At 51.6% G+C, this 26,956-nt stretch overlaps 1 protein-coding gene across 5 annotated transcripts in view; it reads right to left on the reverse strand.

Annotated features, from left to right (window-relative positions):
* Nucleotides 1-26,956, reverse strand: part of Acot7 (acyl-CoA thioesterase 7) — a 90,085-nt gene that overhangs the window by 18,896 nt on the left and 44,233 nt on the right. For all 5 annotated transcript variants that reach the window (XM_085838545.1, XM_021160606.3, XM_021160605.3 and 2 more), the window contains exons 4-6: nt 25,711-25,802; nt 18,786-18,900; nt 11,019-11,105 (exon numbers count right to left, since the gene is read on the reverse strand). In XM_085838545.1, coding sequence (XP_085694671.1) covers nt 11,019-11,105; nt 18,786-18,900; nt 25,711-25,802 — 294 coding nt within the window. The remainder of the gene's footprint in view (nt 1-11,018; nt 11,106-18,785; nt 18,901-25,710; nt 25,803-26,956) is intronic.

A 26,956-nucleotide genomic window follows, 5' to 3' on the forward strand; every position in this document is an offset into this window, starting at 1 on the left:
TTTGGAAGAAACAAGCATGGCCAGATGAGCTCCTCGCCCATAAGTGACACGCTGGCCCATATCTGGACTCCACAAGGCTCCCCAGAATGCAGTGGAACTTGAATCTGGAGCTGTGCCTCAGTTTCCCTGATCCAAGACAGACCCTGGATCTTAATGCTCAAGAGATGGCTGCTGGACATGAATGTCCTGACAAGGAAAGACACTGACAGATCCCAAGTCAACTCAGGCAAGTGTCTACCTTGTTAACTTGAAGCTGCCCAGAGAGGACCTGCCACCACACACTGCCCTGCAACTCAGGCTTCCTTCAAAATCTAGGCTCAATGACTTCCTATCTTTTGAATTCTGCATGCCAATGTGGAGACAGTGCTAAGATCTACTGACACCCTTCCCCCAACCATGGCTCCAACGAATGCGGGGGTAGCTCTTTGTGAGACAAGCACACGAAGATCTCTGCACCAGCCTCCTCTTTGTTTTAGCTACGTTGATTTTTTTTTTTTTTTTTTTTTTTTTTTTGGATACAGGGTTTCTCTGTATAGCTCTGGCTGTCCTGGAACTTGCTAGGTAGACTAGGCTGGCCTCAAACTCAGAGAGATCCCTCCAACCCTGCCTCCTGAGTGCTAAAATTAAAGGTATGTACCACCATGTTCAACACAAAGTCACATTTCTCACACAAGCTAGAGTCTTATAGTCTGTGGCACCCCGAGATGTCACGGCATCTTTTCTACCACCTCAGTGCAAACTCTTGGCTTCCTTTTCCTTTATTTGGGCTTGTGTGTTCTTCTCCCACTGTGTGGGTGGGGCTCAAACTCAGGTCTTCAGGCTTGGTGGCAAGCCACTGGCTCTTGATTCTATTTTAATGTCACTAATCTCTCTTTAACAACGCCTACCACCACACAGACACACACACACACACACATACACACACACACACAGACCCACACACACAGAGACACAGACACAGACACACACACCTTCAGTCCAAGCCCTCTCTTCTCTCCTCCCAGTAGAGAAGAGTTGTCTGGGACTGAGCTGAGCCTGCTTGCTTATGAGGGGGGAGGGATGAGGAGGAGGACAAGCGGCAGGACAGACAGACAGGAAGCAGACAGAAATGAGAAGGAGCGGTGGGAAGGTGCTCAGGCCTGAGTGCTTGCTTAGACGCTGAGGTCCTGAGTTCCATCCCAGCACCACAGAGACCAGGCTTGATGTCCTATCCTTCAGGAAGTGAAGGCAGGAGCCAGCCTCAGCTACAAAGCCACCCTGAGGTCAGCACGGCTATGTGTTAGCTCTTCCAGCACAGTCTTCTGAGGGCTCCATCGCAGCTGCACGGTCTGCACCACACAGGGACATTTCGGCCCAGCCTGGGGTGGAGGGCACAGTTTGTTCAACTGTATCAAAACAGAAAGGGCTGCCGTGCCCCCTCTTCCTTTGTTGTCAGCACAGTCCAGATGGACGCAATTCCCCAAAGGACCCTCACAGGGCACATCCCACCTTCCCTTTCCTGCCTGTTCACACAACTACCAAGTGCCAAGGTGTCCACAGAAAGCCTCCTCACTTGCTTCCCATTCAGACACGGCTAGTACCAACATACACACACACACACACACACACACAAAACAATAAAAAAAAACCCCACCAACTTGGCAAATTACACAGTCCATCGTGGGCTGTACGAGCCTCTCCAGATTGGCAATTCAAAGACGACAACAAAATTGTAGCATTTGCTGTCTCTGGAGATGCATTCACTTCAGGAATTATGGGAAAGAAGAGGCACAGGCTTGCCTGGCCACCAGCATGTACATAAACACCGGGGACTTGAGATATTTTTGCATCTTAACATTTAACTGCTTAAAGATTTTTGTTTTGATTTTTCTTTAAGTATTGACAACATGCTGACTGGATTAAAAATAGAGTCTTAATTTTCTTTTCCCAAGGCCTGCTGGCTGCTGGGTTAGGCCTGCCTACAAATCCACAGCAGCAGCTAGCAGCTCAAAGCTGAAGCCAGCGCCGCCTGCTCTGTGGGTGGGGATCCGAGATGCCCCCATTTCTATATTTAACCCCAACTGACGGAGTGTGGGTGCCAAGCTCCTATATTAAGCAGATGGTAGTAACTTCGCCTTACTTTATATATCCTACCCTTCGCTGATGACAAGAGGCTATTAAAGGATACAGGTGACTGAAAACACCCACATGACCCTGGTCCTCTGGGTCCTATTACCCAGCAGCATTGGGAAAGGATCAAGGAATCCCTGGCATGCAGTCTTAATTAAGGCAATTAATAGAGGTTATTTTTGTCAGTGAGTGTGCAGGCAAACACAAATTTCTACAGACAGTAAAAAAAAATGTCAAAAGTGGGAACCTTAGGGAACAGACAGACATAGGTTCAGCAGGTAAAAACATTCCTGCCACTAAGGCAGGCCTGTGGTAGGAGAGAACCATCTCTGGCAAGCTGTCCTCATTAGCCATCTTCTGTGTGTGTGTGTGTGTGTGTGTGTGTGTGTGTGTGTGTGTGTGCGCGCGCGCGTGCATGCGTGCATGTGTGTGTGTCCAGAGCATCGGAGCAGGAGGACATGGGCAGCCACTCTGTCTCTGGAAGCCGAGGAAACCTAGAAATAAATCTGCAGAATGCTGCTCAACAATCCACATGGCAGAGGAGAGGCAGTAGGGCACATTTGTCACCCCATGCCTTGGGGACTTAGTAGAAAGGACAGCACTATAAATCTATGCCCAACCCTCAAGCAGACACGGGCCAGGGGTAGGAACAGTTACTATTTATGCAATGCACTGGCCACTCTGGACAGGACAGGGTTGCTAGCTGCTGTCTGCCCTGGTCACCCTAATGCATACACAGCCAAAGAGGGAGAAAAGGCCGGTTCCTGAGGTGATAAGAGGAGGCACAGCATAGGACTGCAGCAGACACGTGCCACAGCAGGGCGTGAGGGGGTGGTTGGTTGTCTAGGGATGACAGTGAAGCACAGAGAGCTAGGGTTGGCACCTATACTCCCCTGGACCTTGACACACCAGCAATCTGAGCTCTGCAGGGGTGGCAGGCAGGCCACTTGGCCGCAGAGGATGGATCCAGAGATATGAATGGTCAAGTCAGTCCCAAGCAGAGTGTGGCTCCTATTTGAAGGACGGTGACTGGTATGTTGGGAAGGTGCATGGAGAAGTGGGGCAGCCAACAAGAGGCCAGTGTAGTCAGTGGCCAAGGTTTGGACCAGGAGGAAATAAGGTCCACAGGCTCAGACTTCATCATGAGACAGTACAGTCAGAAGGATGGGTCAAGAAGAAAGGTGGAGGCTTTCTAGGATGGCTCTGGGTCAGGGCCACCTGCAGGAATGCTGGCCAGACCCTGGGGACAGGGACTGTTAGGAAGTGACAAAGCTCCATGACAAAGCTGAGGCCAGAGTCCAGGGGAGGGGATGGGACTGGAGATGGTCTTAGGTGAGTGTAGGATCAGAGAAAGGAGGCAGCACAGGACAGTAATGCTGAGGCTCTGTGGCCTGAAGCAGACAGGGTGGTGTGGAGAACAGCATGGAGACTGGAAGAGCGGGAGAGGTTTGCAGAGGAGGAAGCAGAAGATTGGTTTAAGACACTGTTCAGTCACAGGCAAGAGAGAACTGTCTGCGGTAGGTTTAAGAGAGGAGGGTCCCAGAGGCTGGCACAGTCCTCTCTGATGGCACAAGGCTGTGAGAAGGCAGATGCCCCCAGTGGCTATGAGAAAGCCGACCCACTGCTGTCCTTGGGGCCACGTCCACCTAGACAGTTTCACAAGTGCAGCATCTGTCACCTGGCTCACAAAGGCCTCCTCAGTTACTACCCATGACCCTTTTATACAAGCAAGCTAACAGCAGAGCCAAGGAATCCCACTCCACTTGAAATCACTCTGGGAATGCCAGAATTACCCTCTACTCCAATGGACCATGAGAGGCAAGACTTGAGACAGTATAGGATAGAAACTGACCAGGCCCTGACCACAATAGCAGCCACATAGAGGCTGGCCACTGTCACTCCCTTTCCTGGCCCTGGCTGATACCACTCTCTGATCTGAGGTTGAAGCATAGGTCGGGGCCCAGCCTGGTGGTAGAAGCAGAATCAACCAAGTCTAGGGCTGGAGGCCACCGCCCACGCCAAGTCCAGGGCTGGAAGCCACCGTCCACGCCAAGTCCAGGGCTGGAAGCTACCGTCCACGCCAAGTCCAGGGCTGGACGGCACCGTCCACGCCAAGTCCAGGGCTGGACGGCACCGTCCACGCCAAGCATCAGAGAAGCTGCAGCAGAACAGTCGCCGAAGCCACAGCAGAGGGCCAGGCATGCAGCAGAGAGAAGGGTCAGCTGTCCACACAGGGTGAGTCCAGGCACCAAACCAGGATGGCTTGGGTGGGGGCAGTATAGGGCAGTGGGCAGTGGGAAAGAAGCCCCTGCCCAAGCCCACCCTCGTGTTTTCTGTGGGTGGATTCTGTTATTCTCCTCTCAGCACCAACACGTTGGTATTTTTAATTTTTCCTTTGAAGTCGCACAGGCTCCAAGCCACCCACTTTCCCCGGCGCAGTGGAGCAGCGCCCTTCTCCTTACTTCCTAGTGCGCGTGTCAGGCAGACTTTACTTCTCCAGGCCCAGCCTGGTTTTAGGCAGCAGTGCTCTTGTCAAAGATGCTCAGGCGTTACTGAACCTGTTCCAGGTCTCTTGTATCCAAAATTCTCTCTTTATAGTCAAAAAGATCAAATCATCACATTGCATAAATGCCCCTTGGAACAGACAAATGTTCAACTGTGCCCATAATAAAGGGAACAATAAAAACTGAACAGCGCTGTGTACAGTGAAACACACTTGTAGTTCCAACAACTTTGGAGGCTCAGGTAGACGGATCACTTGTGCCCAGGAGGTCAAAGGTAGCAAAGGCCATCTCTAAATAGGGCCAGCCAGATGGCTCTGCAGGTAAATATGCTTGCCACCAAAACCGATGGCCTGAGTTGGGTCCTCAGAGCCCACACAGTGGAAGGAAGAACCGACTCATACAGCTGTCTCCTCCGACAGTGCTCCACAGGCACAGGTCCTTTCTGTAGTGCTCCACTCCCCCCCCCCAGAAGTAGACAAGTGAGTGTGTGAATGAGTGAGTGAGTGTGTGTGAGTATGTAAGTGAATGAGTGTGTGCGTGAATGAGTGAGTGTGTGAGTGCGTGAATGAGTGAGTGTGAGAGTGAATGAGTGAGTGTGTGCGTGAGTGTGTGAGTGTGTGAGTGAGTAAATGAATGAATGAGTGAGTAAGTGAGTGAGTGAGTGTGTGAGTGAATGAATGAATGAATGAGTGATGAACTACAGATAGGGCCTCAGGGCTGCAGCAGAGTCACAGCACTCTTCAGAAACTAAGGGCAGGACTGAGAGGACGACTCAGCAGGTAAAGACACGGGCTACACAAACCTGGCAACCAGAGCTCAGGCCCCCGCAGGGAGAGAAGCAGCTCAGCCAGGTTGCCTCAGACTGCCCCGCCCCTCCTCCTCTCACACACACAGACACACACACACACTGCCCCGCCCCTCCTCCTCTCTCACACACACAAACTGCCTCGCCCCTCCTCCTCTCACACACACAGACACACACACACACAAACTGCCCCGCCCCTCCTTCTCTCACACACACACACACACACAAACTGCCCCGCCCCTCCTCCTCTCACACACACACACACACAAACTGCCCCGCCCCTCCTCCTCTCACACACACAGACACACACACACACACAAACTGCCCCGCCCCTCCTCCTCTCACACACACAGACACACACACACACAAACTACCCCGCCCCTCCTCCTCTCACACACACAGACACACACACACACACACACACACACACACACAAACTGCCCCACCCCTCCTCCTCTCACACACAGACACACACACACAAACTGCCCCGCCCCTCCTCTTCTCACACACACAGACACACACACAAACTGCCCCGCTCCTCCTCCTGTCACACACACAGACACACACACGAACTGCACCTGCCCCTCCTCCTCTCATACACACAGACACACACACAAACTGCACCTGCCCCTCCTCACACACACAGACACACACATGAACAACACACCTAACTTAAACTGAGGAAGGTGCTGTGACAGACAGACATTCCAAGTACATTTCCCTCAGTACCAGGACTCCGCACAGCAGCCTGGGCACCTTAGGAAGTGCCAGCCTGGGCACCTGCTCCCCTCAGCAGCACTGTACCCTGCAGGAGGCCAGGACCCTCTTTTTCTGAGGCAGGGTCTCACTCACCCATCACCCACCGTCTTGTCAGCATCCTGAGAAGTGTGGCTGCAGTTAGAGCACATGCCCAGCAAACTGCCCTCAACACCAGAACCGTCAAGCACCAGACAAGATGAACCGCCTTGTCCCTGTCTCCTCCAAGTGCGTCCCTCCCCACCTAGTGCCTCAGTAGTTCTCAACCTCTTTCCCCATGAGGCCCTGGGTGCATCTCGGCAGAGCCAGATTCTCCTGACTGAATCCACACAAGACAAGTTCTCCCTAAAGCAGAACCTACCACGGCCCCTCCACAGCGCTTGTCCTCTGAAGACTGGGAAAGTGCACTGCATCAACGAAGGCCACGTCTCATCCAGACAGCGAGGCACAACTCAACTGGTGCTGGGTGCCACTGACCATCTGCAAAGGAGCTGCCACTGTCCCCAGCGCACCCTTGACTGACTCTCAGCTCTCTTGGGTCCCTTGGCACCCTCAGGAAGTTATTAGCGGAGGGTCAGTCAGCACGGGAATGAGCCTCTCCTCCGACAGCACAGGCCAGGGCAGCTCTTTACTCTCAGCTACACAGCCGCTTCCACTGGAGGCTGGCACCAGACCACCAGGGCAGCTTACCCACAACCAGCCGTCTGGCTGGACCCAGTAGGCCCAAGGACACAGCTACTCCTCAGAGAACACACCACACTCAGCCCTACAGGTGCAGGCAGAGGAGTGTGGCTTGGCTCTGTTAACACAAACACAAACAACCACGCGGCAGAGACAGCAAGGCTGCTCCACAAAATGAGCACTGCCACCTAGTAAGACAGAGATACAGGAAGGGGAGGTCCCAGCACCTGGCAGGCCAGAGCCCAACAGGCACAGCAGGGCCCTTCACCACTGTGCACTCTCAGAGGTACTCCAGAGTAGTGTGGACACCCTACACCCATGGAACCCGACAGCAATGCCAGTTCTCAGGCCCCACCCTTGCTGACCACTGGTGAGGCCTGGCCCAGCGTTCAGCAGCTCTAGTCCACCGTGACTACAACAGGCAACAGGACAGTGCTGGACTGATGGGGAATCCCATGCAGACCAGGGGGAGCCGATGGTACAGGGGCCAGAATAATCAGTGAGGACCAGGTCAGCAGCCAGCAGAGGCAGGGCTCCAATGTGCAAGGGTAAGGGAATCCAGCCCTTACAGCTCCTACCTAAACCCACGGCAGCTGAAGCTATGGAACAAAGCTCTGTGGGGAGGACTCCCTAAAGTATGCAAAACTCACATTTTCCTCCACCCCACCCCACCCCACCCCACAACAGAGAATATGCCTGCAAATGAGTTTGCCCTTTACAAAGTGACAGGCATCACATGGCACCCAGAGGGCCATGGCCTTGTGAGTCTGTCCCAGCCAACTTTTTTTTTTTTTTTTTTTTTTTTGGTTTTTACGAGACAGGGTTTCTCTGTATAGCCCTGGCTGTCCTGGAGCTCACTTTGTAGACCAGGCTGGCCTCGAACTCAGAAATCCGCCTGCCTCTGCCTCCCGAGTGCTGGGATTAAAGGCGTGCGCCACCACGCCCGGCCCCAGCCAACTTTTACCAAGCTGTCACTTCGGCCCTGGTCACTCATCGCCACAGGGACCCGTGTAGAAGCTACTACTGTTTGGGGCTTTCATCTAGCAGATCTTCACCCTAGTACATCTGCTACCTGCTGTAGGAAGCCACTGGAGGGTAGAACCCACCTAAGCCTACAGAGAAAGCCCAACTCCAGGAGTCATGCATCCAACCCAGGTGAGAGGCACAGGGGCCCACAGAGAGCACCATGAATGGTGGAGTCTGCAGGCCCCAGACTGCCAGGCAATTGTGAGTGCTGTGGTAACCCAGAAGGCAACTGAGGTCTTCCCTGTAGTCACAGCCTGACCTCATATGTTAGGATGGCGAGACACCCCTGAAGTTCAGAGGCACAGAAGCAGTATTTAAAGTAGCTATAAGAGGAGGGAGAGGAAGGGACAAGAGGTAGTGACATTTTGTCATGCCATAGGCTCAAAATAATGATCTTCAAGAAATAAAGCATCAACGAAGTGGAGCTGACAGTTCCTCCAGGGTCCACTGTGATAGGGCCGGAGGATGGCTCAGTCTTCCTCACCTGTACTGACTCCAATACCTGCCAATCACCCGTCAATCACCAACGCAAGCAGGAAGGGGCGGGTGAAAGACAGAAAGGGAATGAATGGGTCCTTCTATACCAGCGGCTCAACTCCTAGAGCTTCCTCTTGGAAAGGAAAACGGCCATCTCCAACCAGAAAGGTTCCCTTTGCACCTTCCACAGCCCTGTCATCAGCAGGGCCAAGCCCAGCCAGCAGCTGAAGGGCTCAGTCAGCACCTTTCCAAAACACTGCAGCACAGAACCAGGGACTGGAGCTCCCCACCCCCACTCCAGTGTCACTGACTGGCAGCTCCTGCTTTCTGGTTTGCTTAAGACTGACTCAAGTGACTTAGATGCCTGCTGACAATGCTCTACAGGGAAGCATGGTGGAGCAGTAGCGGCTAGTGTTATGTCTCGCCCACTTCTGGTGAACCGACAGGCATGCAGGAGATGCTGGGGTCTGTAAAAAATTAGGCATGTTTATAAATCACACATGAAATGGAACTGCTAAGAACATGGCATGAAGCACCGTACAGCCACTGTAAACACTTCCTACTCACACATTAAAAACACAGCCTAGAGCACAGCACGGATTACACTCTGTGAGCAAGTGCAGCCTCTCAAGGGCTTTCCAGGAACTCTTCACCCCTTCACCTCACCCTGGCTGATGCCTCTCACAGGCAAAGCCAAGAGGACCCATTCAGGATGTGTCCTCTCACCCAGGAGACAGTAAGATGGGACTGCGAGTTGTAGTGGAAAACTCTTATATGCAATCCAAACAAGCCTACACTGCATGCAGCACAGAGCTTCACTGTCACAGAACGGAGCTACGGGAAGCTAGAGAACATGTCTCAGAGAAGCCTGGGCTGGGGTGGCTGTGCTCAGAGGACAAGAAGGGCTGCTGTCTACCTGGGATTTGAGGCCAGTGAGGTAGGGACACTGGCAAGGACACAGTTGCTCTCAGGGTGGAAAGAGAGACTGTCACGGGCCTGGAAAGTACTGCTCACTATAAAGTAGAACTAACTTCCCCTGGGTAGGACCTATGTCAATCAAAAGAGCATGCAGACAGCACTCAGTGAACCAGGCAAACAATCGCGGTGTTGAAAACCGAACCATGGGCTGGAGAGGTGGCTCAGCGGTTAAGAGCACTGACTACTCTACCGGAGGCCATGAGTTCAAATCCCAGCAACCACATGGTGGCTAACAACCATCTGTAATGGGAAACACAAAACCCTATGGGCTGGAGCAAGTGCCAGAGCAAGGGGGAGAAGGGAAGGGAGAGGAAGGGAGAGAAAGAAAGACAAAGAAAGAGAGAAAGAGAGAGAGAGAGGGAGGGAGGGAGGGAGGGAGGGAGGGAGGGAGGGAGGGAGGGAGGGAGGAAACCGAACCACACAAAAGGGAACTGGTTAGAAATAGAACAAGCCTTAACCCCTCTCAAGGCAGAGGCCCAGGGTCTGCTACTCTTCATCTCAGAAGCAAGCTGTGCCTGCTGTGCAGGAGCTACGTCCAAGGCAAAGAAAGAGAAAACCCCCGTTCTTGAGGAATCCTGGTAGAAACATCGGCATAAACCTACAGAGAAGCCACCTGAGCTGGGGGTAAATGAGTGGGGGTCACCTACAGAAGAAGAAGCAGGAGACAGGGTCCCAGCTCAGGTGCCGTCTACAGAGAGTAAGTGGGAAGTCACCACATGCCACCTCCCGACTTGTGTTGTCCTCTGCACCACTCCACTGCCTTTGCCTGGCACTTGTCTTTATCAGATCCATTTATAGCTGTTCTGGAGCCAGGATCTCGATGCTACTAGGCAGCCTTGAGTAATTCTTCCATCTCAGCATCTTGAGGTCCTGGGAATCCAAGCAGTTCAACATGCTTGCAAAACAAACACCTTCTGAGCCATCTCTCCAACCCTTGACTCCATTTTTAAAAAAGATTTATGTATTTAAGTATATGAGTGTTCTACCTGCATGCCAAAAGAAGGTATCAGATCCCATTAGAGAGGGTTGTGAGCCACTGTGCTGCTGCTGGGACTTGAACTCAGGACCTCTGGAAGAGTAGCCAGAGCTCTTAACAGCTGAGCCATCTCTCCAGCCCCCCCCCCCCCTTGACTCATCTTTAAAGTTTATTCTCATCCAGAATGACAATATGCATTTGAGCAACTGATGTGTTCCTTATGCTTTTCTTACATCACAGAAACCCTCATACATTAATAAAGAAAAGAGTGTCCTCCATGGGCCACTAGCCAAGTCCTCTGTGCTACAGTAGGGTCCTGGCCAGGACATTTAAGGCCTATGCTATTAGAGGCAAGATCTTCAATAACTCAAAACAGTAAAGGCAATGACTATCTGGAAGAACATCTTAAAATAAGTGCTGACAGTGGGTTACAGGGTGTTCCTTCTCCTGAGCGACACCTGCCAGCCGAGACCCCGGGTTCAGTGTGACCCTCTGATAGAACGTCCTCATCCATCCAACTTTCATTTCCAGTTTAAAAACAGACACCAGTGGTATTTCAGTAATTTCTTATGCAACCTCCTAAAAGTTTAAATTTATACTTCACCAGACATGAAAGTCTAAACTAGGTCAGTAAGCAGCACGGCCTCCTGGGGGATGCCAGGGCAGGCAAGTGACGAAGCAGTGGCTAGAGCACCTTTATCCCTACCTCCGTGCACAAAGCCATGAAGAGTGCAGTCCGAGGGCCCCACCAGGTGGATCAGGCTGGACTGGCTGTAGCTCACTGTGTTCGGCTCTAGAAAGCAAGGGAGAGAGATCAGTTGTTACACAGTCCAACAGTAGCAAGGCCACCATTGCCCAGAATTGTGCGTCATCAGAAATGTCTAAGTGCAGTGTCACTTAGACAGGTTTCTCTGAAGAGAACAGAAGTCTCAGCAGTACTGAGCAGCCCCTATCAGAGTCCCAGTGCACTCTGAGTACAGTGTGCCCACTAGACCCTGTCCATGGCGGTCATTACATCCCTTGGCTGGAAGGTTCCAGGGTCATCTGTGGTCCTCCACTGGATGTCATCATCCAGCTAACTTTCCTTTCCCACAACACAAAAGCAACAGCAATGTTTCGGTACTTCCTGAATTGGCCCAGGGAGCCTCGGGGCTTGATGGGTGTCTGGGCTGATCTCCCTATGAGCACCCCTCCACTCTGCATGTCTCTGTCAGTACAAACCTTCCAAGAATGGGAGACTCCTCAGCAGAGCTCCAGTCACTCACGCTGCTGTAAACTGTCTGGTTTCACTTATCACACAGGACACATGTTCTGTCCCCGAAGGCAGACAGCATCTCCTCAGCAGGTATAGACAGAGCTACAGGTGTGATTCAGTCCAGTGTGCACACACACACTGCCAAAAGCTTTGCTTATGGATTAGACCCTCATCCATTCCATGCTGGGTCAGTGAGAAGTACCTACTCTTGCCCTGGTCGTTGAAGGAACTGCTGGGCCAGGGCCAAGCAATAGGCATGCCTAGCCTTAAACAGTATTCCTCAGCAGCAAAAAGGTGGTGGCATAAGGGGTGGCTTTGACCCAGAGACCTGGGGTCTCCTGAGTGTCAGTTGTCACCTGAGACTTGGATGGTCCTTCCTGTTTCCGGGTGAATGTGTACATCCACAATTCCTATGTTCTCATAACACAACACTACACAGAGATGGAGACTAAAGACGTGATTAAGTTAGAACAAAGTAAGGTGTAACCCAATCAAAACCACCAGCATCCTTGTAAGAGGATAGGAAAGGGCCGCCGTCATCTGACAAGACAGAGAGGCCAACACCCACAAGCTACAACACCACTGCTAACAGCAACTGAGACTTCAGCTCCAGAAGAGAGACATCGGTCTCTGCTGGTTACCCACTAGGCTGGGCCTTGTACAGCTTGAGCAAGCAAACACATACCACATGAACTTCAAACTAAAGCCAGGTACCCAAAGCCACCAGGCATCAAGAAAGCCAGAAAGCTGGAGGTTCTGGGCTTAAACACTCTGAACTCAGAAGCATCTGCCTCGAGACAGCGCAGAACTCTCCCATAGGGAGCCTAGGTTACTGGGATCACAGCAGATGGAGCCTTGAGACAGCACCACACCCATTCTGAGAGGCAGTCTTAGTTTTGGCTTATCTTAAGGCTCTCTAGAGAGCTACAATACTGGCCACTGTGTGGGACTGTCAGGTGACAAGTGAGGGCTCTTAACTCCTACATTTGCCACCAACAAAGGCAAGGAGCCCTGGAATGGCTCCCAATGGCCAGTAGATGGTAGTTAGCTGAGGTGACCTGTGACTGTGACCAATTGGAAGAAAATCTCACCTATCTCCTGCCTCTTCAGTGTCACCAGGCTTCCCATCTGGCCACTCTCAGGCCTGCCTTGACAGCTAAGAGACCTGCGTGTGGTGACCATCAGAAGAGTGGTTTGCAAACATCAGACCTGGTACTGCGGGATAGCTTGGTGGCAGCATGCTTGCCCGGCCTGCTCACACTTGCTCGGCCTGCTCAAGGCTCAGGTTCGATTCCTTAACACACTCAAAAACAAACAACTGAAAACTGCATGCCAAAATCTTTCCTACACAATCAGCTCAATGTAAAGGTCCTTGCATTCAACTCCAACGACCTGAGTTCAGTTCCTAGATCACGTAGAAAGGATATCCTGGGTCTGTATGGCTATGGCATCTGTCAATAATAAACTTGATGGCCTATGGCTTAGGCAGGAAAAGGAGGTGGAACATCCGGGGAACCAGAAAGGATCCTGGAATAGTGCCAGGTGAGGGACATTTTCCAGAGGAAAGGCAGATGCATGGTACCTGAGCACAGGCATCCTGTCAGGTAGCAGAATGGAGATTAAAGTAAATGGATTAAGTTATGATCTAGTCAGAGAAGAACCTAGCTATGTGGTCAAAGTATTTGTAAATATATTTTGAGTCTAAGTCTTATTTCTGGGAGCATGGGATGGGAAGGAAAAACAGGAGACCAAAGTTCTTTTTTTTTTTTTTGGTTTTTCGAGACAGGGTTTCTCTGTATAGTCCTGGCTATCCTGGAACTCACTTTGTAGACCAGGCTGGCCTCGAACTCAGAAATCCGCCTGCCTCTGCCTCCCAAGTGCTGGGATTAAAGGCGTGCGCCACCACCGCCCGGCTGAGACCAAAGTTCTAATGATCCACACAGAAAAAAGAGACCTGACTCTCACAGGTCTGACTTCTATAGGCATGCAATAGCATGCCTGTGCCTACCCACATGCACGAGTGTGCACATGCATGCAAAATACACACTCTAAATTCTTTTGCAGAAATGTTCTCACACTGACTGTATTTTATGCCTAGGTCTCACTATGTGCACTGGCCAGGCTGGAATTCACTACACTCAACTTGATTTTATTTCTTTTGATAAAAGGGCCTCACGTGTCCTAGAGAGATCTCCAACTCAGGCTGCATCTGTGACCCTGGGTCAGTTACAGGCAGGAGCCAGCAAGCCCAGCCCGTGTGGTGCTGGGCAATCAAACCCAGAGCCTCAGGCAAGCTGGACGAGCTCTCTACCACCCAAGCCACTGCCTCGCCCTCTTCTCCCTCACATGGAAATCTACTTGTTCACACATCATGGGGAAGACCTACGGCCCATAGGTCACAGACATGCCCCATTGTCGTGCCCCACTCTTTAACAATACTGGTTACGCCACACGACCGGCTCCTGTGCTCTCAGAGCCTAAGTGTAGGAGTTTTCAGTGAGCAGAAGGACAGAGCTTCTGGCTTCCTCCTTCGCGTGCTTTGGCTAAACTCCCCCGGGCCCTGTGGGTCCGGTGAGGTCTAAGTTTCTTTACCTGGGTCACAGCAGCTCCTGGGGTGAGCACCTCCTGCTTTGGGTAGCTGAGTCTAAGACAGCCACTACCGAGTCTCCACACTCCACATTTTAAGTGACACAGGGAACACGTGACAGAGGTCTGCTGTGAATAGATACATCCAGAGAAACAGAAGTGCCTTGGATACAGACATCAGTACTGGAAGTGAGGTGCTGCCTAGGTGAAAACCTTTCTTTGTAGATGCCAAGGGGATGCTTCCATCATGGCAGCAGCATGTCTAAATGGCATGGCCCTGAGTCATGGTCCTGAGGCAACAGACTGAATGAGGCAGGCCATGGTGAGACCCCACAGCTCCTGGGCAGGCAGACCCAGACAAAGATGAGCTCAGAAAACAGCAGCTAGCTTGTAAGCAGAACCGGAGCAAGCAGAGTTCAAAGACCTGGGGTATCAACGGTCAGATAGACTTCCTGCCTCCAGATCTGCAGCTGAGGGAAACTGGAGAACAAAAGCCTGTCAGAGCTCAGCTCTGAATCAAGAACTGTGATGGTGTCATGTTCTCACCCATGAGTGTCCAGGGAGGGACAGTGGAGGAAGAAGAGAACCCACGGCCTGGGAAGAACCTGGGGTGTAGTCATTGTCCTGGGAACTCACTAAAAGTGACCGGATGCCCACGGGTCTTTAGAAGCTTCTGACTGGTCGTGTCTCACAGTGATGTCTGAGTAAGTGAGCCCCATTTTCTCTGTGTCCGCTGTAAATGACACCAGTGCCAACAATGGACAAGGAAGAAGCTTCCAGATTGCAGCAGGAGCATCTCCAAGAGAAGAAACAAGAGTCCCTCTCCTCATGCCTGGGCCTGATACATTGGAGGGTTTCTCTCTCACTGTTTTAGATATCTATCACAGTGGAGTTCAGGCGCCAGTGTGTAGCTCTGCTCCCTCATCAACCATAACCTCATGTCAGGGCAAGCGCAGAACCCACATTCCCAGTGCACCACACGCAGGACCAAGAGGTACTGCGTGTAAACACCAGAGAGGACTACACAGAACCAAGGTTGGCAGGACCTTGAGTCTACCCTTGAGGGAGGTGTTCTCCATGTGCAAGGACGCTGACATGAAGATGCAGTGCACAGGAGAGAGAACGAGCAGAGCTAGCCAGCTGTCAGGCCTGTCCTCTCCCTGTCCTGTGGACATGGCTGACTCCATTGGGGAAAGTGGGATGACCACACTACTCACGAGTCTCAGAAGAGGATGCTGATTCAAGGACTGCCTGAGCTATGTAGTGAGACCCTGTCCAGAAAGAGCTGGGCAGAGAGGGGCATGGGCACACTCTGTGCTGTACATACAGAGAGGGGACAGACTAATAACCACTTTATGATATTTACATATACTAGGTACTATAATGAAAAGAATTCACATATACAGGAGGCTATGCATGTGGAGGCCCATCTGTTAGTGTGTGAGGTTGTATGCAAGCCTCACTCTACCTCACACATGGGACTTGTGTACTTTTAGATTCTGGAACCCATCCTCCATGAATGCCAAGGAAGTCATGACACACACACACACACACACACACACACACCACTATATTATATGTGCTAAATATATACAAAGCTACGGGAACAGAGAGACTTGAGTCCTCTGTTTCCACCCTTAAGCAAATGCGACTTAGAGTCTGCCTCAGCAGGAACTGCACCTCACCTCTATTTATGCACTAACATGCTGGGTTTCCCTGCTGCAGCAGTTACTAGGACCCTGCCCTTTAAAGCTTCCAGATAATGCAGAGATCCAGGGAAGCAACAGGCAAGGCATTGTAGGCTCTAGAAACACGGCCCTCCCAGTGCCTGTCCGCCTGCCAGGAGTCACTGCTTTGGCCCATGTATATCAAGTCGCCCCTTCACCCGGGAAGCCTGTGGCTCAGTGACTGCCCTGTCTGCTCCCCTCAAGACAACTGAGGATTGGCTGTCCAGAAGACTAGGGCTAAAACTCAAGCTAACTCCAGGAGCTTCCCTCTGTCTTTCCATAGCATGTTCCCCCAAGTCTAGTGTTGAAGAAACCAGGATCATGGCCAAGCCAGATGGTCATGGACATCAGAGAGGTCCAAGGGCCAGGCTGGCCAGCTCTTACCCTCTGGGCAATCTGCCTGGGTACTGTTGACTCTGGAAGGCAGATCTCAGTGCAGGACCACGAGACTGATGGTCTGCCTGGGGCAGCCAGGGAAGTGAACACTAGTTCAAGGACCAGTAAAGACAAGCACTCGGTCATGTCTGAGGTAGTGCCGATTGCATCATAAACCCAAGAGACCTGGAAACAGGGGCTTGTGGGCAGAGTTCCCATGGTGCTGAAGCTGGGCAGCTCATGGTCATGAACCTGGCAGCTTAAACGTAGCTGTTTTCTCTCCTCAGAGAAAACATACAGAAAGCAGGCTTCTACAGAATTACCAGACTCCCTGAGACATCTACCAGAAAGACAGGAGGTCCAGAGGTTGCTAGGCAACATTGTCTGAGCCCAAGTTCTACTGGTAGGAGTGGGTGGGGGTGAGGCCAAAAGGTGAATGCAGTTCACCTTTTGGGGAGAGGGGAGGGGAGCGGGAAGGGGAGGGGAGGGGAGGGCTACTCTGTCCTCCAAGCTTGCCGTGGCCTCTGCAATCCTGAGGTAAAAGCGTTGCTGATCACACACATGAAACCCCTGCTCACAAAATCCCCTAGTCATCACAAGACTTCTCGAGAGGTGATGTGTGGGCCCTGCCTGCCAGACTGTAAGTGGTTAACAGCTGCTGGAGAGGAGCACAGCTCTCTTCATGCTCCTGCAGGTGAGATGAATCCTCCTTGTCCTTGCTGCTGTCTGGGGTGACATGCTTGCTCACATCTCCCCAGGAAAGGTCACACAACAGCGATGTTTGGAAAGACACAAACCCTGCCCACAATAGCTGCTCGCTGCACACACAGTGCCCTACGGCCCACTCACCCAAGACAGCCCAGCACACAGGCAGAGGGACCCACAAGTCGAAGGATGGTTCAGCCAAGAAACTGAAGTCAGGAACACAGTGTCTATGGAGACGGCTTGACAGCCCAACACTTGCCTATCATGCACAAAGCTCTGGGCTCAAGCCTCACTGCTGAAGGAAAACTGAAGGAAGAGTAATGCTTGGGTACGTGACTCCTGCTCCACACGGCTCTGAGCTGTGTGTCAAATCCAATCAGCCGAGGAAGATGCATTTTTTCAAGATATAGACAAACGAAACTGACATGTAAAACTCCATCAGAAAGCTGTGAGTTCACCATGCCAACTTCAATCCCTATCACTAAAAAGCAAAGGACCGGGAGAGCGATTAGGTATCACATTAGTCAGGAGAGCCACGCATGGCCAGCAACCTCAGAAGGAGGAAGCTAGAACAGCTGACAGTACAGAGCATGTAGGACCCTTACATGTCATGTCCATCAGCCGTGTAGTTCTCAGGACCAGAGAAGTGAGCTGGGGTCTTTTTGCTTTTTTGAGATGGGGTCTCGCTATGCAGTCCTGGCTAGAGCTGAGCTCGCTGACTTCTGCCTCGGCTGTCCAAATGCTGGGATTATGGGCACATAGCATCATGCACAATTCAGACTTTTTCTTTCTCTCCCGTCCCCCTCTTTCTCTTCTGTTAAAAGCGGGAGGCGAGGGAGGGGGCAGATAACCCAATGAACAATAAACCTTTGATAACCTGCACAGGCCCACTGGCCTCAGATGACAAAAGCCTCAGCTCTGGTAAACTGAGGAAGGGAAAGGAGCACTGGGCACTGAGGGACACTGGATGGGACACCCGTGCACAGCGACAGCACCCACGGACACATGGACTGAGAGAGCCAAGTAAGAGGCAAACTTCCACCACCCAGGGGCCCAAGGCCCTGGAGACCAGGAAGCCCTCTGCTGAGGGACATCATGGAACTCCTGAGCCCATGCATTTCCAGCGAGGCGGAAACACTCAGTACATTCTAGAAAGAATTCTCAATACTGTTAAACTGTGGTGACTGTACATGTCTGGGTGCTGAAGTCCCTCTACAGATGGGCCCACCTACAATCCCTCACCAAGTTCCTGGGGTCAGACATGCCAAGACCCTGGCCTAACTGGCATCAACGAACCTGAGGAGGCCCTATTTGGCTTTTTCACAGTCATGGCAGGAAAACATGAACCGGCCTGGCAGGGGACAAAGGAAGGGAAAGAGAGCTGAGGCTTGTCACTTGTGTGCTGAGGGTGACAGAGCTACTCAGAGGCCTGTGGAGAAATGGAGCTTACGCTTGAGGTCATCTCTCCATCACAGGCCTTTTCTAAAGAGATGAGCGTCTGTCAAACACAAGTTCCTAAGCACACTCAGGGGCGCCAACAAGAACAAACGCTAGCTACAGAGGCAAGAGGCCCTCTGGGGAGACCATGAAGGAGCTGGTGTGGCAGCCTCTCAGGAGGTCCCTTGCCAGCTGTGCTAAGAAAGAGGTCTGCCTGGCTTAGGGCAGGACAAAGCCTGGCTCCAGGAAGGAATTCCACACCCAAGGACCAGAGTACAGCATAAGGACTGGTGTCTCTGTGGCCTGTGAGGTGTGCTGAGGAATGGCATCTGCCCCTGCTATCAGCCCCTTAACCTTTCACCTTAACCTTTAGCCTTAGCCCTTTCACCTGGGTTCAGGACAGGCTGGACAATGTCTCCGTTCCTCCACTTGGTCTCCATGCGTTCCAGCTTCTGGGCTTCATAGCGTTTCCGACCCTCCTCCTCCTGTTCCTGCCGTAAATACTGTGGGAAGGAAGCCAGACAGAGAGTCAAGTGCAGTGGGACATGGCTCTCCTCCACATCGCTAGGCTCCAGCCACAGCCTCCCTTCTAGCATTTTGTAACTGCCCCTCTCTTCTGATGACATGACCATCACATAACAAGAGCATGGTACAGATCAAACTTTCAGGGTGTGCCCCTCACCAGAGACAACCTGGTGGACAGACCTCTATACCTGTAGACACATGAAACACCCTCTGGCTGGGCAGGGGAGCTGAGATAACCCCTGCTGCATTACTTGACTGTGCACAGTATGTGTGACCCTCTGCCATGACAATGGTGCCTTGGTCATCCCATGACTTGGCATCTGACCCTCCCCTCAACATGAAGCTGCAGAATCCCAGGATCACAGCGCAACCACCACTGTGTTATCTTTGCAGAGCACCAGCCGGCCAATCAACAGGCAGTTCCTTCGCACAGCCAGGCAGCCTGGCCTGAAACAGAGCCCAAGCTGTCCTGATGAACCACAGGAGTTCTAGCCCAGGAAGTGTGAATATAAAATCTATTATACTGAACACCTTTAACCTCAACACTCAGGAGACAGAGGCAGGAGTGTCTCCGAGTTCAAGGCCAGTCTGGTTCACAGAGTGAGTTCCAGGACAGTGAAGGCTACACAGAGAAATCCTGCTTTAAAAAATCAAAATTAAAAAATATAAATTAAAAAAAATCTATTATACCAGCTGAAAGCTGTCAATCCTGGCTATGATGGGGACACACCCTGCCCCCTTACTTCCTGCCTGGGATCCTAGGAGGGGCTTGCTGCCCTGAGTGCCAGCCTAAGGTATGCTCTAAGTCTACTGCCTGCCCACACCCAGAAGCCACCTGTCCCAAGCCGGCAGAAGCAGTCCCCTCTCCCCTCAGGCCAGCCCTCCACACTGACCACTGCCTAGCCATTCCCCAGCAGCAGGCCTCCCCTGCTGCCTTCTCACTAAGCCTGCATTGCTGCCCAAGCCCTCAGGTTCCTCCCTACCTGTCAAAGCCCCTCTGACCATCAATTCTCTTCCAATGGCAGCTTGACTTCCTTCCTGAGGCTGTGCTCTTGCGCCAGGCTTAGCTTCACAGGTGAGCAGGTCTGAGCAGCAGTCTAGGGGTTAACTATCTATTCCCTGCAACTGGTGTCCGCTTCTTCAAAGTGGCCAAGGAGGGAGCTGAGAGGTGTACGCAGGAGCAGGCTGACCCTCCAGGAGGTACTCAGCCCTCCCCTCAGCTGCCTAGTTCCTGGTGCCTGGGCCAAGAGCAGTGTCTGCACCTGGCCTTGGTCTACCTCACCCTGAAGGCTGAATTCCAACATCCTCAAGAAAAGCCCTGGAGGGACTTTAGAGAGGACTTCAGCTCAGAGCACTTGCCCAGTAGCACAAAGCGCTGTTTCCACCCACAATGCTACAAAAACAAGGATGAGCACTGGCTGGAGGGACAGCTCAGAGGATATGAGCACCAGCTGCTCTTGCAGGGGACCCGTACCCACACATTGTCTCATAGCCGTCTGTAACTCTAGTCTCAGGATTTTCCACACTCTCCTGGCCTGTACAGGGCACTTCACACATGGGGAACACAGACATACATTCAGGCAAACACTCATACACATAAAACAAAAACAGAATCTCAAAAAAGGAAAAGTTTAAGCCAAGCACAGTGGTGTCACACCTGGAATCCTAGCTCACAGGAGACTGAGACAGGAAGGCAGGACTACAGAACAAGGGTTTACCATAAAGAAGAAGGCAGAGAAATGTGCACTAGAAAAAGGCAGCCGCAGCCAAGCCTGATAACCCGAGTCTGACCTCTGGACGGACCCCCGTGGTAATAAAGAGAGGACTGACTCCTGCAGACTGTGCTCTGACCTCGCAGACACACTATGGCATGCAGGCTCATACCTACACACATACACAGTAATACACAGAACTTAAAAATTAAACAGAGCCGGGTGGTGGTGGCGCCCGCCTTTAATCCCAGCACTCGGGAGGCAGAGGGCAGACGGATTTCTGAGTTCGAGGCCAGCCTGGTCTACAGAGTGAGTTCCAGGACAGCCAGGGCTACACAGAGAAACCCTGTCTCAAAAAACAAAAAAAAACAACAACAACAAAAAAAAATTAAACAGAGGAAAAATTTGCTGCTTAATGAAGAGCCAACCTCTCTGAGTTGGGTCTAATAAACCTTCTTGGTGCCTGGCAGGCTTGTGTAAGCTATGCAGGTTTGCATGGAGTCTGAGGGACTAGTTTTGAACCAAAGCCTCACAAACAGGCTCAGCTTCCTCTCACGCTGGCAAACTGCTGGTATAGTCTAATGTAAGGCTGGCAATTCACCCTATCCCAAAGGCCTATGAAACTCAGCTGATCCAAAGCAGCAGACAGCTCAGTCCAAATTCTCAGACCTGTGGGCGTTCTGAAGCAAACACACTGAAACACTCCAAAAAAGCCTCTGATACAACTGCCAAGCTGACTTCTTTTAATAATCACAGGGAACGCTGCACTCTGCCAGGCTGAGGAAGAAGGCAGAACAAAGGGACAAGACATACTCTAAAGTGACAGTGACCACAGTAAGCAGCCAGGCTAACTGGTAACTAACCTGTGTGCGTGTGCCTGTGCTGTGCATGCGCATGCGCCTGTGTACTGCACAGTTGAACCCTTTCTTGAATAAATGTTTCAATCTGTGAAAGGCTGGCAGAAGGACGCTCATGCTTCCAAAGCCCGAGCTTGGGTCAAGGTCCAAGTACGCAGATTTCCTACAACAAGGGAGGTAGTCTGGACTGCCAGGGTCAGGGCAGGAGTCTGCTGGCCCTGCCACAGCAAATAGTGGCCCACATCCCCAGTGAATTGATGGGTCCCACTGTGTGCACTTGGCATGGATCATCCCAGCAGCTGTTACAGCTGGGCTTCATGTGCTTTTCTGCCTCAACCCCTCAGCCTCAGTGTGGTGGGTGCTTCAGCACACTCCTCTATGAAGGCCAGCATGTGCTTTTGTGTCACCAACACGCAAAGCAAACAGAAAGGCTGTAGGACTCTTCAGCACATGCTGGGCCTCCATGCTCCTGCCTGTGCCTGGGCTGAGGACTTTCTGGGTCACCATGAGACTGGTCGGAGCCTGAGTGGCTCCAGACTTCAGGACACGCAAAAAGGCAGTGGGCAACCTCATGCCCATACTAGAAGTCTCTGAAGGGTACAGCTCAGAGCGCCACAACCACCAGCTATAGACTCACAAGAACATTGTCCACTGCGTGAAGTGTCCCTGTGAGCTCTGGCAGAGAACTCCAAGGACATGGTGAGCGTGAACGTGCATTCTAGTGCTGTTACCATGCAGATGACGGCCATGAGTGCTAAGCCAGTCAGCACCCAACAGCAGACTTGGAGCAGCAGCACAGCCCAGGACAGGAAGGGAGAGAAGATGAAGGAGGGTGGGGGATGGCCTGAGGCGCCCAGGGATGAACAGGACTCATCAAAAGAGCACCTTGGGATCTCAGAATGGAGACATTTCTGGAAGTGGATTTGCAAAGGCAGTGGCAAAACCGAGGTTGAATGAGGACAATAGGTGGGGGATTCCCTGGTTCTACAACTGGTGTCTCTCTAAATCCATACAGAGGCACAGCCAAGGGAAGGTGAGTAAGACAAGCAAGACAGGCAGAGACTGGGTGACGTCCTGTCGGCCAGGACACCCGCAGCACCGAGAGCTAAAGCGGGACATGGGAACTTCCCATTGAGCCCAGAGGTCACAGGCAGTGGCCTCACCTGAATTTGGGGCCTAACATTCAGGACTGTGAAAAAATAACCTTCTGTAGTTTTTAACTTTAATTTAATTTTGAGACAAGCTCTCTATGTAGACCTGGCTGTCCTAGACCTCTACATGCAGACCAGGATGGCTTCAAATTCACAGAGAAGAGATCCTCCTACCTCTGCTTCCCAAATACTGAAATTAAAGGTGTGCACCACCATGTCTAGGCTTTGGGTTTGGTTTTTTTAAATATTTATTTATTTATTATATGTGAGTACACTGTAGCTGTCTTCAGACACACCAGAAGAAGGCATCGGATCCCATTACAGATGGTTGTGAGCCACCATGTGGTTGCTGGGATTTGAACTTAGGACCGCTGAAAGAGCAGTCAGTACTCTTAACCGCTGAGCCATCTCTCCAGCCCCCTAGTCTTTAGTTTTTAAATCACCCAAAACTATTAACATTGTGTCGCAGCAGTGTCAGGACACTAACACAGGCAGGACTGTGGACCACCTGTTTTAGTGCCTAGCCCTAGGCGGTGTCTGATTTACTCACAGAGAGAGAACTACTTATCACAATGGTCCTCAACTGTATAATGCTGCAATGCTTATATACAATATAATAAAGTATAGTATAATGTAATATAAATCGTACAGTTCCTCGTGTGTGGTAACCCCAAGTATGCAATTGTTTTGTTGCTACTTCATAACTGCACCTTTGCTACTGAGACAGACCGGAAGACAAACATCCATGCATTCTGGCAGCCTCAGGCTACCCCTGTGAAAGGGTCACTCAACCCCCAAAGGAGCCCTGATCCATAGGTGAGAGGCCTGGCTTAGCATAACATGGTGATCAGCACAGCACAGCTGAGCTGCCCATTAGGTGATGCAAGGGTCTCTATCATCAAAATGTTCTTAAGAATACCCAGTGAGCCGGGTGTGGTGGCGCCCACCTTTAATCCCAGCACTCGGGAGGCAGAGGCAGGCAGATTTCTGAGTTCGAGGCCAGCCTGGTCTACAGAGTGAGTTCCAGGACAGCCAGGGCTACACAGAAAAACCCTGTCTTGAAAAACACAATAAGACAAAAACAGCACACCCAGAGATAGACAGACAGACAGACAGACAGACAGACAGAATGAAGGGACTCCCTCTAGCCAGCCCAAGCACGGCAAGCACGGTCTGGCAGGCCTTCCCCTCTTCTCATTCCTTCTGCCTTGCTACGGACAGCTAGATTTCATTCCTAACGCTACCACCAAGGTCTGTCCCCAGTACTTGGAAGGTGCAGGCAGAATGATCTGAAGCTCACGTCATCCTGGGCCACACAGCAATCTCTAGAGCTCAGCTTGGACTGTGTGAGATCCTGCCTCAAGTCTTCCAATCCAAAACACCCTAACTAACTAAAGAGCAATAATAAAAAATAAAACATTAGCTGTGTGTAGTGGTCCACACCTGTAATGCTAGCCCATTGGGTGAGGGGCATGCAAAGCCATCTTGGGCTACACAGCAGGGGAAAGCATCAATTAAATCACAGATGTCTCCAAGCACACCCTGACCAGCTACCCAAGCCCAGCTGACCACTGAGCAACGAAGAGTAAGCCCCCCTTGGCCCAGGTGATCCAGAGCCATTGGAAAGGATGGAGAGAACGGTCTCTCACCCGTGGGAAGCTCCCCATCCCACCCAACACACACCCAGAGACACCCAAAAGGAACAAGGGCTGTGCGTGTGGATCTGCAAGAAGAGAGCAGGCCTATCATGCCAATCTAGCTCCCAGTCTTTCCTACTACATAAATCCTTACCACAAGCAAAACCTCCTCGTGCCAACACTTCCCTGGTATATATGAAGGCAGCCAGCACACTTCGGAGGAGCTCTTTACAAATAAGGGAAGTCTCTAACAAGACACAAGGACTGCCTGTTGTGCAAGTTTCCTCTAATATTGAAATATACTATCCTATAGAGAAGTTCTTTGAACAACAAAGTAAACAACTCACAATAGCTTCAAGAAGTCCCTGAAACTGACTAGATTTACTAGGCCTTCTTCCTGCCAGACAAGCAATAAACAGAGTGTCCCCCTCAAAGAGCAGACCCAGAGAAGACTCTGTGACAGGCTACGCTGCAAAAATGCCTCTGAGACCAGACCAATTGCCAAGCAAATAGAAGTGAAGCAGAGCTGCAAAGAAGACCCTCAGAGACTCTGAGAGCAGACCAGCTGCCTGGAAGAAGTTTAAACAGACCAAGCCAGTCATTTGGAAAGGACACTCCCCAGCCTGTTGAGAGTTGTGACCCACAGGCTGTGTAGCATGCTCTAGGTCCCCAGCTTCTGTGAGCTGCAACCCATGCTGGGGTGGGCTTTGGTGATGCGGCTGTCTAAATGATTTCAGCTCCTGTAATAAACCCCAATAAAATTCACTGATTTACCAAGTTGGACTTGGGTGGTATCCAAACTTTGGTCTGTTGTGGACCCCCTACCTGGATCATGCATATGTGTATGTTATGCCTCCTCAACAAAAATTTTGTCACACAACACTGTCCTAGACAGCCTACTGGTAGTAGGACCCACTCTAGAGACAAACACCACAGACTCTTCTCATCCAACCAAGGTTCTACTCACACTAGACAGACAGGAGGCAGATACCAGCACAGGAGAAAGCAGGGCCACATAAGACCAAGTCCTCACACAGGTGCACCAGTGGCTGAGGTACAATCCTGTTCTCTGGGACTTTGGGGGTTGCTTGCCTGGTGTAGTCTGCCTGACTCTCACTGGAATACAGCACTCATAAGTCTATCATCAGCTTTGTCTGCTGTACAAGTACAACACAGGGATGCCCTAGCGTGGGATGCAGGTCGCTGACAATCGCATCCCATGAGTTACACGCCCTGCAAACCAGTGTGTCCTCAGGACCTGAGCTCGATGTCCCTCACCCATCCAGAGAGGCCCTGCCAGGCCCTGGGCCTGAGTGCTACAGTCTACCTGACGCTCCTCAAGGCTGCTCCTGCAGCTAAATGAGCCTCCCCCAACTCAGAGGGACCCAGGTTCTGCATTCCCCCAAGAGAAAAGTGAAGGGGTCATCTTACCACAATGGGAGGCACCTCAAGGACCTTGTCCACATTCTTCAATGACAGGGGCACATACCACAAGGTGGCTTTATTGGTCAGCTTTTTGGTACCTTAAGAGAAGAAAAATCACATGAGTGATCCCTTCCTTTGGCTACACTGGCAGGTGGTGCTACCAGCCCTGAGCGTGCCAGGGCTGAAGCACTGTTACTTCTAGCTCCCAATCTCCAAGGCTCTGTCCAGCCTCCTGGCCTGAGGATACTGTCATCATGGAAGCATGGGAGCAGACTTCCCAGTGTGCAGAGGGGCTGTGTGGGCCCAGGACACCCCACCCCCATCCCAGTGCTCCATCTGTGGTAGCTCTCCCCTTACAGAGGCTGTTGGGAAGACATCAGAGGACAGGTTCTGACTGACTCAGCCCTGAGGCTAGCTTCACAGAAACTGGGTGAAGCTGTGGCTCTACCAGCAGAGAAAGGACCTGTTAGATGCAGGAGGGCTGATGAGGCCAGGCCAAGCCACTACCCCACCCAAGTCCCTACCAGGAGATACTGCTGTTGCCTTATGAAGACTTGACACCCTCAGCTCAAACTAGAAGGAATCTTCCAGAAGACCAAATGCTGCAAGAGTTTTCACTGGTAGGCAGCACCCACACCAAGACTCATGGACTGTGGAGACTGCAGATGAGAGTAGGCCTTGAAGTGTCAGGACAGGTACCACCAACCACTGCCCAAAGTGCAGACACCTGGGTCTGCTCCTCAGGCCAGTGTGGGCAGGCCAGTCGCTTCTCATCCCCCCTTACCGTCCAGGAGGTAATGTAAAAGCTCCAACCCAGAACTTCTTCCCCATGAAGGCAACAGGCTCAGACTTACTTGTGGCACTGAGCTAAGACATGGAGCAGAATTGATTCCAAGGCAGGAAAGCCTTTCTGGATGAGAGGTTCCTGGTGTCACAGGCCACTGGTCTGTGAGCCTGGTCTCTACTTATCCAAAAGAAGCCAGAATCCCAGAGAAGTCAAGAGCTTTGAAGCAACTTGGTCATGTCCTAAGTACACGTGTACCCAGGGATCTCCAGTTCCAGTCACCTCAGAAAATATGTGAGTATGCCTTTGAGAAGTGGCTTTGACGATATCAAAGACTCAGGGCACAATGGGGACAACAAGAGACAGGAGCAGTAGAGGTGGGTGCTGCCACCCTGGAGAAGAAGTTTCCACTAGCTACCCTAACACACCTTCCCAGTAGAGACCTAGGGCTTCCCTAAGGTTACAACA

The sequence above is a fragment of the Mus caroli genome, unplaced genomic scaffold (genome assembly GCF_978045245.1).
Source record: "Mus caroli unplaced genomic scaffold, Mus_caroli_1 scaffold_6, whole genome shotgun sequence".
Lineage (NCBI taxonomy): Eukaryota > Metazoa > Chordata > Mammalia > Rodentia > Muridae > Mus > Mus caroli.